This window comes from Oncorhynchus clarkii, chromosome 10, assembly GCF_045791955.1.
Source record: "Oncorhynchus clarkii lewisi isolate Uvic-CL-2024 chromosome 10, UVic_Ocla_1.0, whole genome shotgun sequence".
NCBI classification, from domain to species: domain Eukaryota; kingdom Metazoa; phylum Chordata; class Actinopteri; order Salmoniformes; family Salmonidae; genus Oncorhynchus; species Oncorhynchus clarkii.
In genome coordinates, this window is record NC_092156.1 from 16,244,094 (window position 1) to 16,257,515 (window position 13,422).

Genomic DNA, 13,422 nt, shown 5'->3' on the forward strand with positions numbered 1-13,422 from the left:
ATTTTTCCCCAGCCCTCAATATAATGTAAATAGCTGCAATGGTTTATATGAATTGCAGTAAACAACACATTAAAAGAAACTGAGCAGACACTTTTACTCCAGGTCATAATAGAGTCTGTACAAAAACGTATTTCAATCATCATCGGAAGGCCTGGTTCAGATCTAGCAACTGACATTAGGAGAGACGACTTGAGACAAAACTAGACAGTTTAAAAATTGTGTAAAACACAACAGGCAACTATCCAGGCAGACCAGTGGTTGCAGGAATAGGCTCAATGCTAGAGCCATTGTCAAACTTTTCTAGACCCTTTCATTAAAAATCATGTGCAAGCATTGCCATCATATGTAAAAGACTAGACTTCATAAACAAGATCTCACCAATAACGGGTTCAAACGAAGACTGGGGGGGGGGGGGGGGGGGGGGGGGGCAGCACTAGCACACTATTTGGGAGACAGAGATACTAATGAATATCCACCAACAAACTTCATTCTAGTGCTGGCTGAATATGTTTTGACGTACAACTATTTTAGGTTTAATGATGAATACTACCTCCAAACGAATGGAACATCGATGGGCTCCACATTCGCTCCGAGCTATGCTAAACTTTGTGGGTCTTTTTGAAGAACGTTTTGTTAATAATGAAAGCTAAAATCCTGTAATAAAGTCCTGAAGTGGTATCGATATATTGACGACATTTTTTGCATATGGGAAGGAACTTTTTTTGTATTTTATTTTTTTATTTCACCTTTATTTAACCAGGTAGGCTAGTTGAGAACAAGTTCTCATTTGCAACTGCGACCTGGCCAAGATAAGGCATAGCAGTGTGAACAGACCACAGAGTTACACATGGAGTAAACAATTAACAAGTCAATAACACAGTAGAAAAAGGGGAGTCTATATACATTGTGTGCAAAAGGCATGAGAAGGTAGGCGAATAATTACAATTATGCAGATTAACACTGGATTGATAAATGATCAGATGGTTATGTACAGGTAGAGATATTGGTGTGCAAAAGAGCAGAAAAATAAATAAATAAAAACAGTATGGGGATGAGGTAGGTGAAAATGGGTGGGCTATTTACCAATAGACTATGTACAGCTGCAGCGATCGGTTAGCTGCTCAGATAGCAGATGTTTGAAGTTGAGAGAGAGGGGTGGATCAGGGAATCGCCCGCAGCAAGAGCAACATCATTGATATATACAGAGAAAAGAGTCGGCCCGAGAATTGAACCCTGTGGCACCCCCATAGAGACTGCCAGAGGACCGGACAACATGCCCTCCGATTTGACACACTGAACTCAGTCATTAGAAAAACCGAGGCTACTGAGTCTGCCGATAAGAATATGGTGATTGACAGAGTCGAAAGCCTTGGCCAGGTCGATGAAGACGGCTGCACAGTACTGTCTTTTATCGATGGCGGTTATGATATCGTTTAGTACCTTGAGCGTGGCTGAGGTGCACCCGTGACCGGCTCGGAAACCAGATTGCACAGCGGAGAAGGTACGGTGGGATTCGAGATGGTCAGTGACCTGTTTGTTGACTTGGCTTTCGAAGACCTTAGATAGGCAGGGCAGGATGGATATAGGTCTGTAGCAGTTTGGGTCCAGGGTGTCGCCCCCTTTGAAGAGGGGGATGACTGCGGCAGCTTTCCAATCCTTGGGGATCTCAGACGATATGAAAGAGAGGTTGAACAGGCTGGTAATAGGGGTTGCGACAATGGCGGCGGATAGTTTCAGGAATAGAAGGTCCAGATTGTCAAGCCCAGCTGATTTGTACGGGTCCAGGTTTTGCAGCTCTTTCAGAACATCTGCTATCTGGATTTGGGTAAAGGAGAACCTGGAGAGGCTTGGGCGAGTAGCTGCGGGGGGGGGGGGGGCTGTTGGCCGAGGTTGGAGTAGCCAGGCGGAAGGCATGGCCAGCCGTTGAGAAATGCTTGTTGAAGTTTTCGATAATCATGGATTTATCGGTGGTGACCGTGTTACCTAGCCTCAGTGCAGTGGGCAGCTGGGAGGAGGTGCTCTTGTTCTACATGGACTTCACAGTGTCCCAGAACTTTTTGGAGTTGGAGCTACAGGATGCAAACTTCTGCCTGAAGAAGTTGGCTTTAGCTTTCCTGACTGACTGTGTGTATTGGTTCCTGACTTCCCTGAACAGTTGCATATCGCGGGGACTATTCGATGTTATTGCAGTCCGCCACAGGATGTTTTTGTGCTGGTCGAGGGCAGTCAGGTCTGGAGTGAACCAGGGGCTATATCTGTTCTTAGTTCTGCATTTTTTGAACGGAGCATGCTTATCTAAAATGGTGAGGAAGTTACTTTTAAAGAAAGACCAGGCATCCTCAACTGACGGGATGAGGTCAATGTCCTTCCAGGATACCCGGGCCAGGTCGATTAGAAAGGCCTGCACACAGAAGTGTTTTAGGGAGCGTTTGACAGTGATGAGGGGTGGTCGTTTGACTGCGGCTCCGTAGCGGATACAGGCAATGAGGCAGTGATCGCTGAGATCCTGGTTGAAGACAGCAGAGGTGTATTTGGAGGGCCAGTTGGTCAGGATGACGTCTATGAGGGTGCCCTTGTTTACAGAGTTAGGGTTGTACCTGGTGGGTTCCTTGATGATTTGAGTGAGATTGAGGGCATCTAGCTTAGATTGTAGGACTGCCGGGGTGTTAAGCATATCCCAGTTTAGGTCACCTAACAGAACAAACTCTGAAGCTAGATGGGGGGCGATCAATTCACAAATGGTGTCCAGGGCACAGCTGGGAGCTGAGGGGGGTCGGTAGCAGGCGGCAACAGTGAGAGACTTATTTCTGGAGAGAGTAATTTTCAAAATTAGTAGTTCGAACTGTTTGGGTATGGACCTGGAAAGTATGACATTACTTTGCAGGCTATCTCTGCAGTAGACTGCAACTCCTCCCCCTTTGGCAGTTCTATCTTGACGGAAGATGTTATAGTTGGGTATGGAAATCTCAGAATTTTTGGTGGCCTTCCTGAGCCAGGATTCAGACACGGCAAGGACATCAGGGTTAGCAGAGTGTGCTAGAGCAGTGAGTAAGACAAACTTAGGGAGGAGGCTTCTGATGTTGACATGCATGAAACCAAGGCTTTTTCGATCACAGAAGTCAACAAATGAGGGTGCCTGGGGACATGCAGGGCCTGGGTTTACCTCCACATCACCCGCGGAACAGAGAAGGAGTAGTATGAGGGTGCGGCTGAAGGCTATCAAAACTGGTCGCCTAGGGCGTTGGGGACAGAGAATAAGAGGAGCAGGTTTCTGGGCATGGTAGAATATATTCAGGGCATAATGCGCAAACAGGGGTATGGTGGGGTGCGGGTACAGCGGAGGTAAGCCCAGGCACTGGGTGATGATGAGAGAGGTTGTATCTCTGGACATGCTGGTTGTAATGGGTGAGGTCACCGCATGTGTGGGTGGTGGGACAAAGGAGGTATCAGGGGTATAAAGAGTGGAACTAGGGGCTCCATTGTAAACTAAAACAATGATAACTAACTTGCACAACAGTATACAAGGCATATTGACATTTGAGAGAGACATACAGCAAGGCATACAGTAATCACAGGTGTTGAATTGGGAGAGCTAGCTAAAACAGTAGGTGAGACAACAACAGCTAATCAGCTAGCACAACAACAGCAGGTAGAATGGCGATTGACTAGGCAGAGGGGGGCTCGGATTAACTACACACAGAGCCTGAGTGCGGCTGGGGCCGACAGATAAAACATAAACAAGCAGAATGGATTACCGTGATTAATGGACAGTCCAGCATGCATCAGCTATGTAGCCAAGTGATCAGTGTCCAAGGGGCAGTGGTGGATGGGGCAGGGAAGCTGGACTGGCGAGTGTTATCCAGGTTAGAAAACTAACTATGACTAAATAGCTTGTAGCCAGTTAGCTGGTTAGCTTCTGGAGGTTCTTGAGTGTGTTCTAAAAATTAAAAATAATAGCGGTTCCGTATCACATTGGGTGAGGCAGGTTACCGGAAGGTATAAACAAATTAAAAATCGAAAAGGGATAGAAAGTAAATATGGGTTCAGTGAGTGTTTGGGACGCGGCGATGCAGATGGTTAGCAGGCCTGTGCTAACAAGCTAACAGTTAGTAGGTGCTAAACACGGTAGCAGTTAGCAGACCGGGCTAAACAAGCTAGCAGTTAGCAGGCCGAATTTGCAAGCAAGGAGATAGCAAGGGTCAGAGAGTTAGCCTTTGGGGGACGTCGCGATGGGGTGAGTCTGTTTATTCCTCTTCATGCGGTGACATCGATGGACCGGTCGTGGGTCCGGATATTGTAGTCCAGGAGCACAAAATGTTCCGTTTGCGGTGGGAATCCGGGGATGATAAATAAAAATAAAAAATAGGTCCGTTATGCTCTGGTTAGAGTCGCGTTGTTCGAACTGGCGAGAGCTTTCCGAGCTAAAGGTTAGCTGATGACCGGTTAGCTGAAGACCGCTAGCAATGTTTTGCTGACTGAATAGCTGGTAGTTAGTTGGCTAGCTTCAGTTGAGGGGTTCCAGATCCGAAGTAAATATAAATACTTTAGGAAAAATAGCTACGTTGGGTGAGGCGGGTTGCAGGAGAGTATTTAGAAGAAGTTGAGCTGTCAGATTTTATGGCACTATTCAATGACATTGACTCCAATCTCAAATTCACTATTGAACATTTGGGTATCAACGTGTTCATTACCTCGATATGTGGATTGAGAAATCAAATGGAACCCCGTTTACAACTCTGTATAGAAAAGAAACAGACAGAAATACTCTATTGCAGGAGGACAGATTCCATCCTGAGTCATTAAAAAGGGGACTTCCAAGAAGCCAGTTTTTCAGACTGCGGACGTATATGCCACTCCACAGAGGATTATCTAGAAAAAGCAGCGGAGATGCGCATTAGGTTTCTAAGAAGAGGCTATTCACCACAATGTTTGGATGAAGCTCTTAATTTGGCATTGGGGAAAACACGAGATGAACAGTTACAAAAAAGACTCGCTAAAGCTAAAGAACACTCCGTAATGTTCACAACTACATATACTAGTATGCCAGTGTGTCAAGAAACGCTGGCATATTTTATCATTGGACCCAGCTTTGCTGGCTGAATTTAAAAATCCACCACTTATTGTGTATAGGAGAGGTTGCAATTTACACGATAAATTGGTTCATGCCAGCTGCCAGCCACAAAAGAAAATCAGCCAGGCTCTTTTACGCCCTCTACCAAATGGTAGCTATAAATGCAGAGGATGCGCACAGTGCAACAATATGATGAAGTGTGAATATTTCTGCCACCCACACAGGAAAACGGTTCCAAATAAATTACATTATTACGTGTTCCACCACTCATGATATTTACATTATTAAATGTCCATGTGGGCTCTGCTATGTCGGTAAAACCTCTCGTTCTCTCAAACAGAGAATTAGTGAACATAACAGTTCAATCAGGAGAAACGACAGGGATTATCCAGTCGCAGTACATTTCAATGACCAGAAGCATGACATTTCTACCTTCAGATTTTGTGGCATAGAGAAATTTAAGATATCAGACAGGGGAGGTGATATTAATAATACTCTAAGTAAAAGATAATGTTTTGGGATTTTCACCCTCCAGACATTATTTCCTAAAGGGCTTAATGATGAAATGCCTATGTCTGTTATGTGGTGAACTTGAACATGAATTATGTGCTTATTTAAGATTACTCTGTTTTTCGTACTATGTACCCAATGACTAATGAAAATGTGCTATGTCATCATTGTGGTTTTACAGACGTGTTTAATACACCTTATTTATACACTTTTGTAATATTTATGAAATGCATATTGTTATATTTGGTAGCACTTATTTGTTTTTCCTTTGCCTCCAACCCCCTTCGATGTGTGGAACGGATGTGGGTGGGGCTAGGTCTACATAAGCGTGCACATTTTAAAAAATTTACAAAAGCTCTGACGAAGGCCGTGAGGCCGATACGTAAGCTTATTAAAGATCAGTGATACTGTCAAGAGCAGTGTGTGGTTTCCTTTTTCCTTCAGAATTTTGTGTGGTAGAACAACTGACTAACAACTGGTCATTCAGATCGAAATGACGACCAGTTTCCATGGTGACACTTTATTCTTTCAATGATGTGTTGAAACTTTGTTACAAGTTCTACTTTGTGTAGCAAGTTGTTGTAGTAAATTAGTTACATGAACTATATGCAACCACTGGCTCACCAAAGACAGCTCATGCATACTCTGTGACTTTACAGAGAAATATCAGCAACCTAGCAAGCATTTGCTCACAGTGCACTGTTCTCTGATTGGCCAAACTCAACCGTCTCATCTCAAGTCTTTTGCTAAGATTTTAATTGATGAATCTTGGAAACTAGCAGCCGACACGAAACGTTCTAAAACTAGACTGATCAGATTAAGCAAACTAATGCTCTAAAACTCCATGAAACCATCTCGTCTCAGTTGTTAGATATGAACCTAGCCTAACACATTTTGGAAAATGTTGTTTATTGGGCCTAACACATTTTGGAGAGCATATTTCACTTTTAATTCTCAGAAAGCATCTTTGTCAACAGAAGACATCATCTGATTGAGGCAACTCTCGTGCATTGTTGTTGCTCAATTGGCAGTCATGCATGTCTGAGATTAATACCTGCGGTTATCTCCAAAGCCCATTTAAAGCAGCCCTGACCTCTGCTAGTGCCGTGCTATCCCCCCTTAGCTAGGTGACAGCCGGCTGTGGCTCCCCTGCATGGCCGGGGGGATTTCTAGGGATCTAATTAGCCTCAAGGGCCCCTTTGGATCTTGTACCTGCACTATCTCATGCCTTATTCAACAGAGCCACCGCCACAAGGCCACTTGGATTACCCTGCCACTCTCAGATGTGGTTCAAAGTTCAAATGTCACTGGTGGAGGGCATTTTCATCCCAGCGATATTGCGTGGAGTCTGTGTTAATGACAGCCCCTGGGTTTATCTGTAGTTTAGGCCCAGGCAGGCTGCAGTGTGTTGGGATATTATTGTGTGTCGGCAAATAGAATGCTTTCCTTATGAGGGAGGAAAGTAAGGTCAGGCTATTACGGAAACGGCACTTGCCTTGTCTAATGCAGCAGCTAAAACTTGTGTATGTGGTGCATGAACACTGAACACTTTTGCACTTTTGGGACATTGTATTGGGAGGATATTGCAATGTATTGCAATGTATAAACACAAATGTTTCAACTATGTATGTTCAAAGAACGGGGTCCAAAGAGGAATCCCAAATTATGTCTAACACATATCCTCAACATCACACAAAGCATCAAAGCTGCAGTCTGAAAATGTTTTAATAAAATCTCTGACATCAACAGATGCTTGTGAGTCGGGGCCAGTCGGTGTACAGGCAGGCATCCACTCTGGATATGAGAGCACAACACGGCAAGGCTGTCAAGCGTTGGAGTGAGGCCGGTGGTTGGCTGCCTCTGAGTCTCCAACCGTCTCCACCGAAGGGGAAGTGACAGGCGGGGATTGACCATGACAGCATCCATACATTTATTACCTCTCTCACCTGTCCTGCTGGTGGCTTTGTATGCAACTTTTTTTCCAAACGATGCCGATATGTCTGGGATTAAGTGTCATGCTAATGGCTAGGCCATGGGGAGGATGATGATTTGTCTCTTTTGCCCTAAAAATCTGAACCCTCCCCCCACAATAAAAAAAAATGGTGCCCTTATCTATAATGAATAATTCTATTGGAGCCGAATTGCCAACATCTTAACTGTCCCCTCCCTGCCTTTGATCGGCTACTTCATACTCCCCACGAAGTAACCAACTTTAAATTAGTGGGCAAAAATGCACCGACTAAGGGGGGGAATAATGAACTAATACCTCTGAAATATATCATGCTTTAAACAAGGGAGGATGAATCGATAATGCTAATTAGGGTGCTCCTTCCTTGCATCTGCCCAAGGCCCCAAAGGGTTTGCATCGAAGGGTTCCATCGATCCCACCCCAAATGATGGCTGATGGAAAACAGATTGGGGGGATTTGGCATCACCTCATTAAGCCTGATTTGAGGATGCATCAAAGATTGATCTCTAGCCGATTCATATTCAGTTTCCTCCGCCTTTCAAATGATTACTGAGCTATTTCAATATTACAGTATTCCCAGCTCTCCTCATTTTCTTCTCTCTATCCCTTCCTCTCGCTCACTTTACGTGTGCATTTGAAATGGCACCCTATTTGTTATACAGTGCGCTACTTTTAACCAGGCACTATTAAGATCGCTTTATTGGTCAATTGTACACAAATTCCAACCGAAATTTAACCCAACCCATTCGAAAGAGGGGGGGGGGGGGGGGCAGGGGGGGCCAGTGCCCCTGTGACAACAATTTTGGACCCCCTTGTGGCCCCCCTAAATGTGGAGTATGAAATATTTTTTACATATATAATTTTTGCTATCGTTCTTTTTTTACCACCGTTATTAGACAGTGGCAACGATGATGATTATGAACATGGTCTTTTGCCTACTAATGCCTGCAGTGAAGAAAACAATGACAACAATAACGTCTAATGTAACTGGCCCCTCTAACAGTACAACTGGCCCTAGCTTGGCCCCCCCAGTTGAAATGGTCTAAAATCGCCACTGGCTCACTTCCCGCCAGATTTCTCCCATTGGATCCGGGATTTGAACTGGCTGCTGGCTTGCCTCTCTAACCGTTAGGCTACCTGCTGCCCTGTTCAAGGGGCTTTGGTCAAAGTAGTGCACTACATAGGTGCCATTTGGGATGCAACCTAAGTCATCTAAAATGTCAACTCTTCAGGTTCCCCAGATCTACTACTCTTTCTACCTGCTGTGAAACAGTTTGACACCGTTTTGCAAGTGTTACATGGCCTTGAACGGGATGTTCTCTTAACACTCACTCATTCTGATACGCCTTCCCATTTACCTGGACCTTGCAGACATACTGTATACACAATGATTTAGTGATCTTGAATGTAACCAAATAGTATTCTAGCTGATCCTTACCGAGCACAGTTAGTCGAGCGGGGCGTGTTCTGATAGCTGCCTGGATGGCCTGGCACTCGAAGAAGGCATCATCCTGCATTTCAGTTCTCTGAATCAAGAGGTGATATTCACCCTTGCTGTGGTCTCCCACGATGTCATAACGTGGGTAGCCTGGAACACAAGAACACACATTGTTACTCCCGCACACACACGCACACACACACACACACACACCTTAATTATGTGTGTCCACACGCTAGTTTTTCCAATTATCCAGGGATATGGTTTGCAATGCCCACTAGTTTAAAGAAACACAATTAAAGCAACAATTGTTTTTTCAGAATGAGCTTGTTATTCCTTTCAGGAGAACAGAGAACACGCACAATTATAATGGAGATCACACACGCGCACACACACACTCACTACAATGATATATTTGATGTGGGCTGTGTTATTGTTGCTTTCCACTCCTTATACGATTATACATCTTTAGCACGGTAAAAGACGCAAGTATAGTAGCTAATTACTTTCTCTGGCCACCTACAGTTATCTTTGAAAGAGGAGAGAAGAAAGGGAACGGTGGACTTTCTTGTTTTTTCTTCCTCAAATAAACAAATGGAGCGTTAATCTGGCCTCCCGCACATAAACTGAGCAACTTTCAGCCCTCGAGGGGGTTCAATTCTCCCATCGCCAATTGTGTCGAGTCCAGTGTCTGCCGTAATAGCTACTATAACCCAGTTGAAAAACAAATGAGCGATATGTGATATCTAATAGACCATTTTATTAGGAAATAATATCACCCTAAACAGATCGGATATTGTTTTTAGCAAAGCAAGTACATTTTGTATCGGATCCACTGAATTGAAAATAATACGGCCTCTTTTAGCCTGTAATGAGTCTGTAGTCTAAATGTATGATGTTGTGGGGATTCCTATTCTTATGTATGAATGTGTTACATAACAAAAATAACACAATGTTAGAGGTGATACACTAACTGCAATTATTATTTATTTCTTTGGGAATTCTTTGTGTTGATACTCAGGCGATGGATTCAAACGATTGAACGGCAAAGAGGAGTTTCCGTTTTGAAAGAACAAATCCACAAAACTGACAATGTTCATTTGAGCTGTCAATGGAGGTCTGATGGATGAAGAACAGAAACAACAGAGAGGTAAAACAGCAGCAACTATAGAAAGAAAATGCAGAAAGCTCTCAGAAAACGACCTGTACGCTCTCGTTGGTTGGCCCTCGCTTCATACTCGTCGCCAAATCCACTGCCTACAGGTTATCTACAAGTCTCTGCTAGGTAAAGCCCCGCCTTATCTCAGCTCACTGGTCACCATAGCAGCACCCACTCGTCGCACGCGCTCCAGCAGGTATATCTCACTGGTCACCCCACCCCCAAAGCCAATTCCTCCTTTGGTCGTCTTTCCCTCCAGTTCTCTGCTGCCCATGACTGGAACTAATTGCAAAAATCTCTGAAGCTGGAGACTCACATCTCCCTCACTAGCTTTAAGCACCAGATGTCAGAGCAGCTTACTGTCACGATCGTCGTAGTGAGGAGACCAAAGCGCAGCGTGATGTGAATACATCCTTTGAAAACAAACACGAAGTACACTAAACAAACTATCAACACGACCGCTATAAATACTGAGTGCAAACATGCAACATCACATAGACAATAACCCACGAACCCAAACTGGAAAATGGCAACCTAAATAGGTTCCCCAATCAGACACAACGATAAACAGCTGCCTCTGATTGGGAACCAATTCAGGCCACCATAGACCTACAATATGCCTAGACTAGATACACACACTTAGACATACAAAAACCCTAGATGAGACAAAGACATACAAAAACCCTAGATGAGACAAAAACACACATATCACCCATGTCACACCCTGACCTAACCAAAATATATAAAGAAGGTCAGGGCGTGACACTTACAGACCACTGCACCTGTACATAGCCCATCTGTAAACAGCCCATCTATCTACCTACCTCATCCCCATACTGGTATTTATTTATTTTGCTCCTTTGCACCCCAGTATCTCTACCTGCACATTCATCTTCTGCCGATCTACCATTCCAGTGTTTAATTGCTATATTGTAATTACTTTGCCACCATGTCCTATTTATTTCCTTATTAACTTACCTCATTTGCACTCACTGTATATAGACTTTTTGTTTTCTTTTCTTCTACTGTATTATTGACTGTATGTTTTGTTTATTCCATGTGTAACTCTGTGTTGTTGTATGTGTCGAATTGCTACGCTTTATCTTGGCCAGGTCGCAGTTGCAAATGAGAACTTGTTCTCAACTAGCCTACCTGGTTAAATAAAGGTGAAATAAAAAAATAATAATAAAAAAACACAACTAAAAAAACACTGTTCAAAGTCAAGCTGTAACATCCCTCCCTTATTTTCCAGGACCGGTAAACAGGAAAAGGAATACATGCTCTGGTGAATGAAGGGAAGGAGGGAGGAGCATACTGAAAGACTTTAAGATGTAAGGAGACCGGAAGAAGCAGGTAGGGAGTATAAGGTGGGTTTGTAAGGTGTGTGTGTGGGGGGGGGGGGGGTGTTAGCGTTCAACCAAAATGGGCAAAGTAAATAACATTAATGCTCATTGATTTTCTCTAAAATACAGCTGTTTATTCTACTGCCAAGGGATCAATGACATGCCTAAATCATCATAGAAGCATTTTACTGAGCCATAGTGTAGGGGAGTCTTAAGTGAGCTGACTGGGAGAGACTAACTCCCACACCACTGCTGATACAAACAACATAATGTGCTAGATGCCAACGTATAGGGCCTAGTAGTCTTACTTTGTGCACATACACTAATGCATCCATGTACTATATGTCTTGACCAGAGCATTAGAATTTCATTAGCTATTTCATGGTTAATGGCATTACTGATTTTGTAAGTTAATGCTGGTTGATCATTCTCAATACATTCACCAAGGGGACCTGAACATTGTGCTAACCTCTGTTATTAATAAGATGCATAACAAAAGAAAACCACATTTTGAAGCAGTTTTCCCTCATAGGAAATTGATTAAATGCAAGAAACTGTATTTTTTTTACATTAACCTCTCATGAAGAATGTGGGTTACACTTTACATTAAGGTACAAACCCTTTCTAAACCCTATCTCATCCCCTCATCCTATATATACAACTCTCCTTCCGTGGCCTCCAATTGCTCTTAAATACAAGTAAAACTAAATGCATGCTCTTCAACCGATCGCTGCCCGCACCTGCCCGCCCGTCCAACATCACTACTCTGGACGGTTCTGTCTTAGAATATGTGGACAACTACAAATACCTAGGTGTCTGGTTAGACTGTAAACTCTCCTTCCAGACTCACATCAAACATCTCCAATCCAAAGTTAAATCTAGAATTGGCTTCCTATTTCGCAACAAAGCCTCCTTCACTCATGCTGCCAAACATACCCTCATAAAACTGACCATCCTACCGATCCTCGACTTTAGCCTCCAATACCCTACTCAATAAATTGGATGCAGTCTATCACAGTGCCACCCGTTTTGTCACCAAAGCCCCATATACTACCCACCACTGCGACCTGTACGCTCTCGTTGGCTGGCCCTCGCTTCATACTCGTCGCCAAACCCACTGGCTCCAAGTCATCTACAAGACCCTGCTAGGTAAAGTCCCCCCTTATCTCACCTCACTGGTCACCATAGCAGCACCCACCTGTAGCACGCGCTCCAGCAGGTATATCTCTCTGGTCACCCCCAAAACCAATTCTTACTTTGGCCGCCTCGCCTTCCAGTTCTCTGCTGTCAATGACTGGAACGAACTGCAAAAATCTCTGAAACTGGAAACACTTATCCCCCTCACTAGCTTTAAGCACCAGCTGTCAGAGCAGCTCACAGATTACTGCACCTGTACATAGCCCATCTATAATTTAGCCCAAACAACTACCTCTCCCACTACTGTATTTATTTATTTATTTATTTTGCTCGTTTGCACCCCCATTATTTTGCACCCCTTTGCACCCCCATCTCTCCTTTGCAAATCTACCATTCCAGTGTTTATTTTTTATTTTTTTATTTGCTATATTGTATTTACTTCGCCACCATGGCCTTTTTTGCCTTTACCTCCCTTATCTCACCTCATTTGCACACATCGTATATAGACTTGTTTATACTGTATTATTGACTGTATGTTTGTTTTACTCCATGTGTAACTCTGTGTTGTTGTTTGTGTCAAACTTCTTTGCTTTATCTTGGCCAGGTCGCAATTGTAAATGAGAACTTGTTCTCAACTTGCCTACCTGGTTAAATAAAGCAAAGAAGTTCGACACGAACAACAACACAGAGTTACACATGGAGTAAAACAAACATACAGTCAATAATACAGTAGAAAAATGACACAAACAAAAAATAAAAAATATATATACCGTATATATAATATATATAACATGA

The 13,422-nt window shown here is 43.5% G+C and overlaps 1 protein-coding gene across 1 annotated transcript in view; it reads right to left on the bottom strand.

The window, feature by feature from the left end:
• Positions 1–13,422, bottom strand: part of LOC139418061 (kirre like nephrin family adhesion molecule 3a) — a 286,108-nt gene that overhangs the window by 112,188 nt on the left and 160,498 nt on the right. The window contains exon 3 of the mRNA XM_071167221.1: positions 8,989–9,138. Coding sequence (XP_071023322.1) covers positions 8,989–9,138 — 150 coding nt within the window. The remainder of the gene's footprint in view (positions 1–8,988; positions 9,139–13,422) is intronic.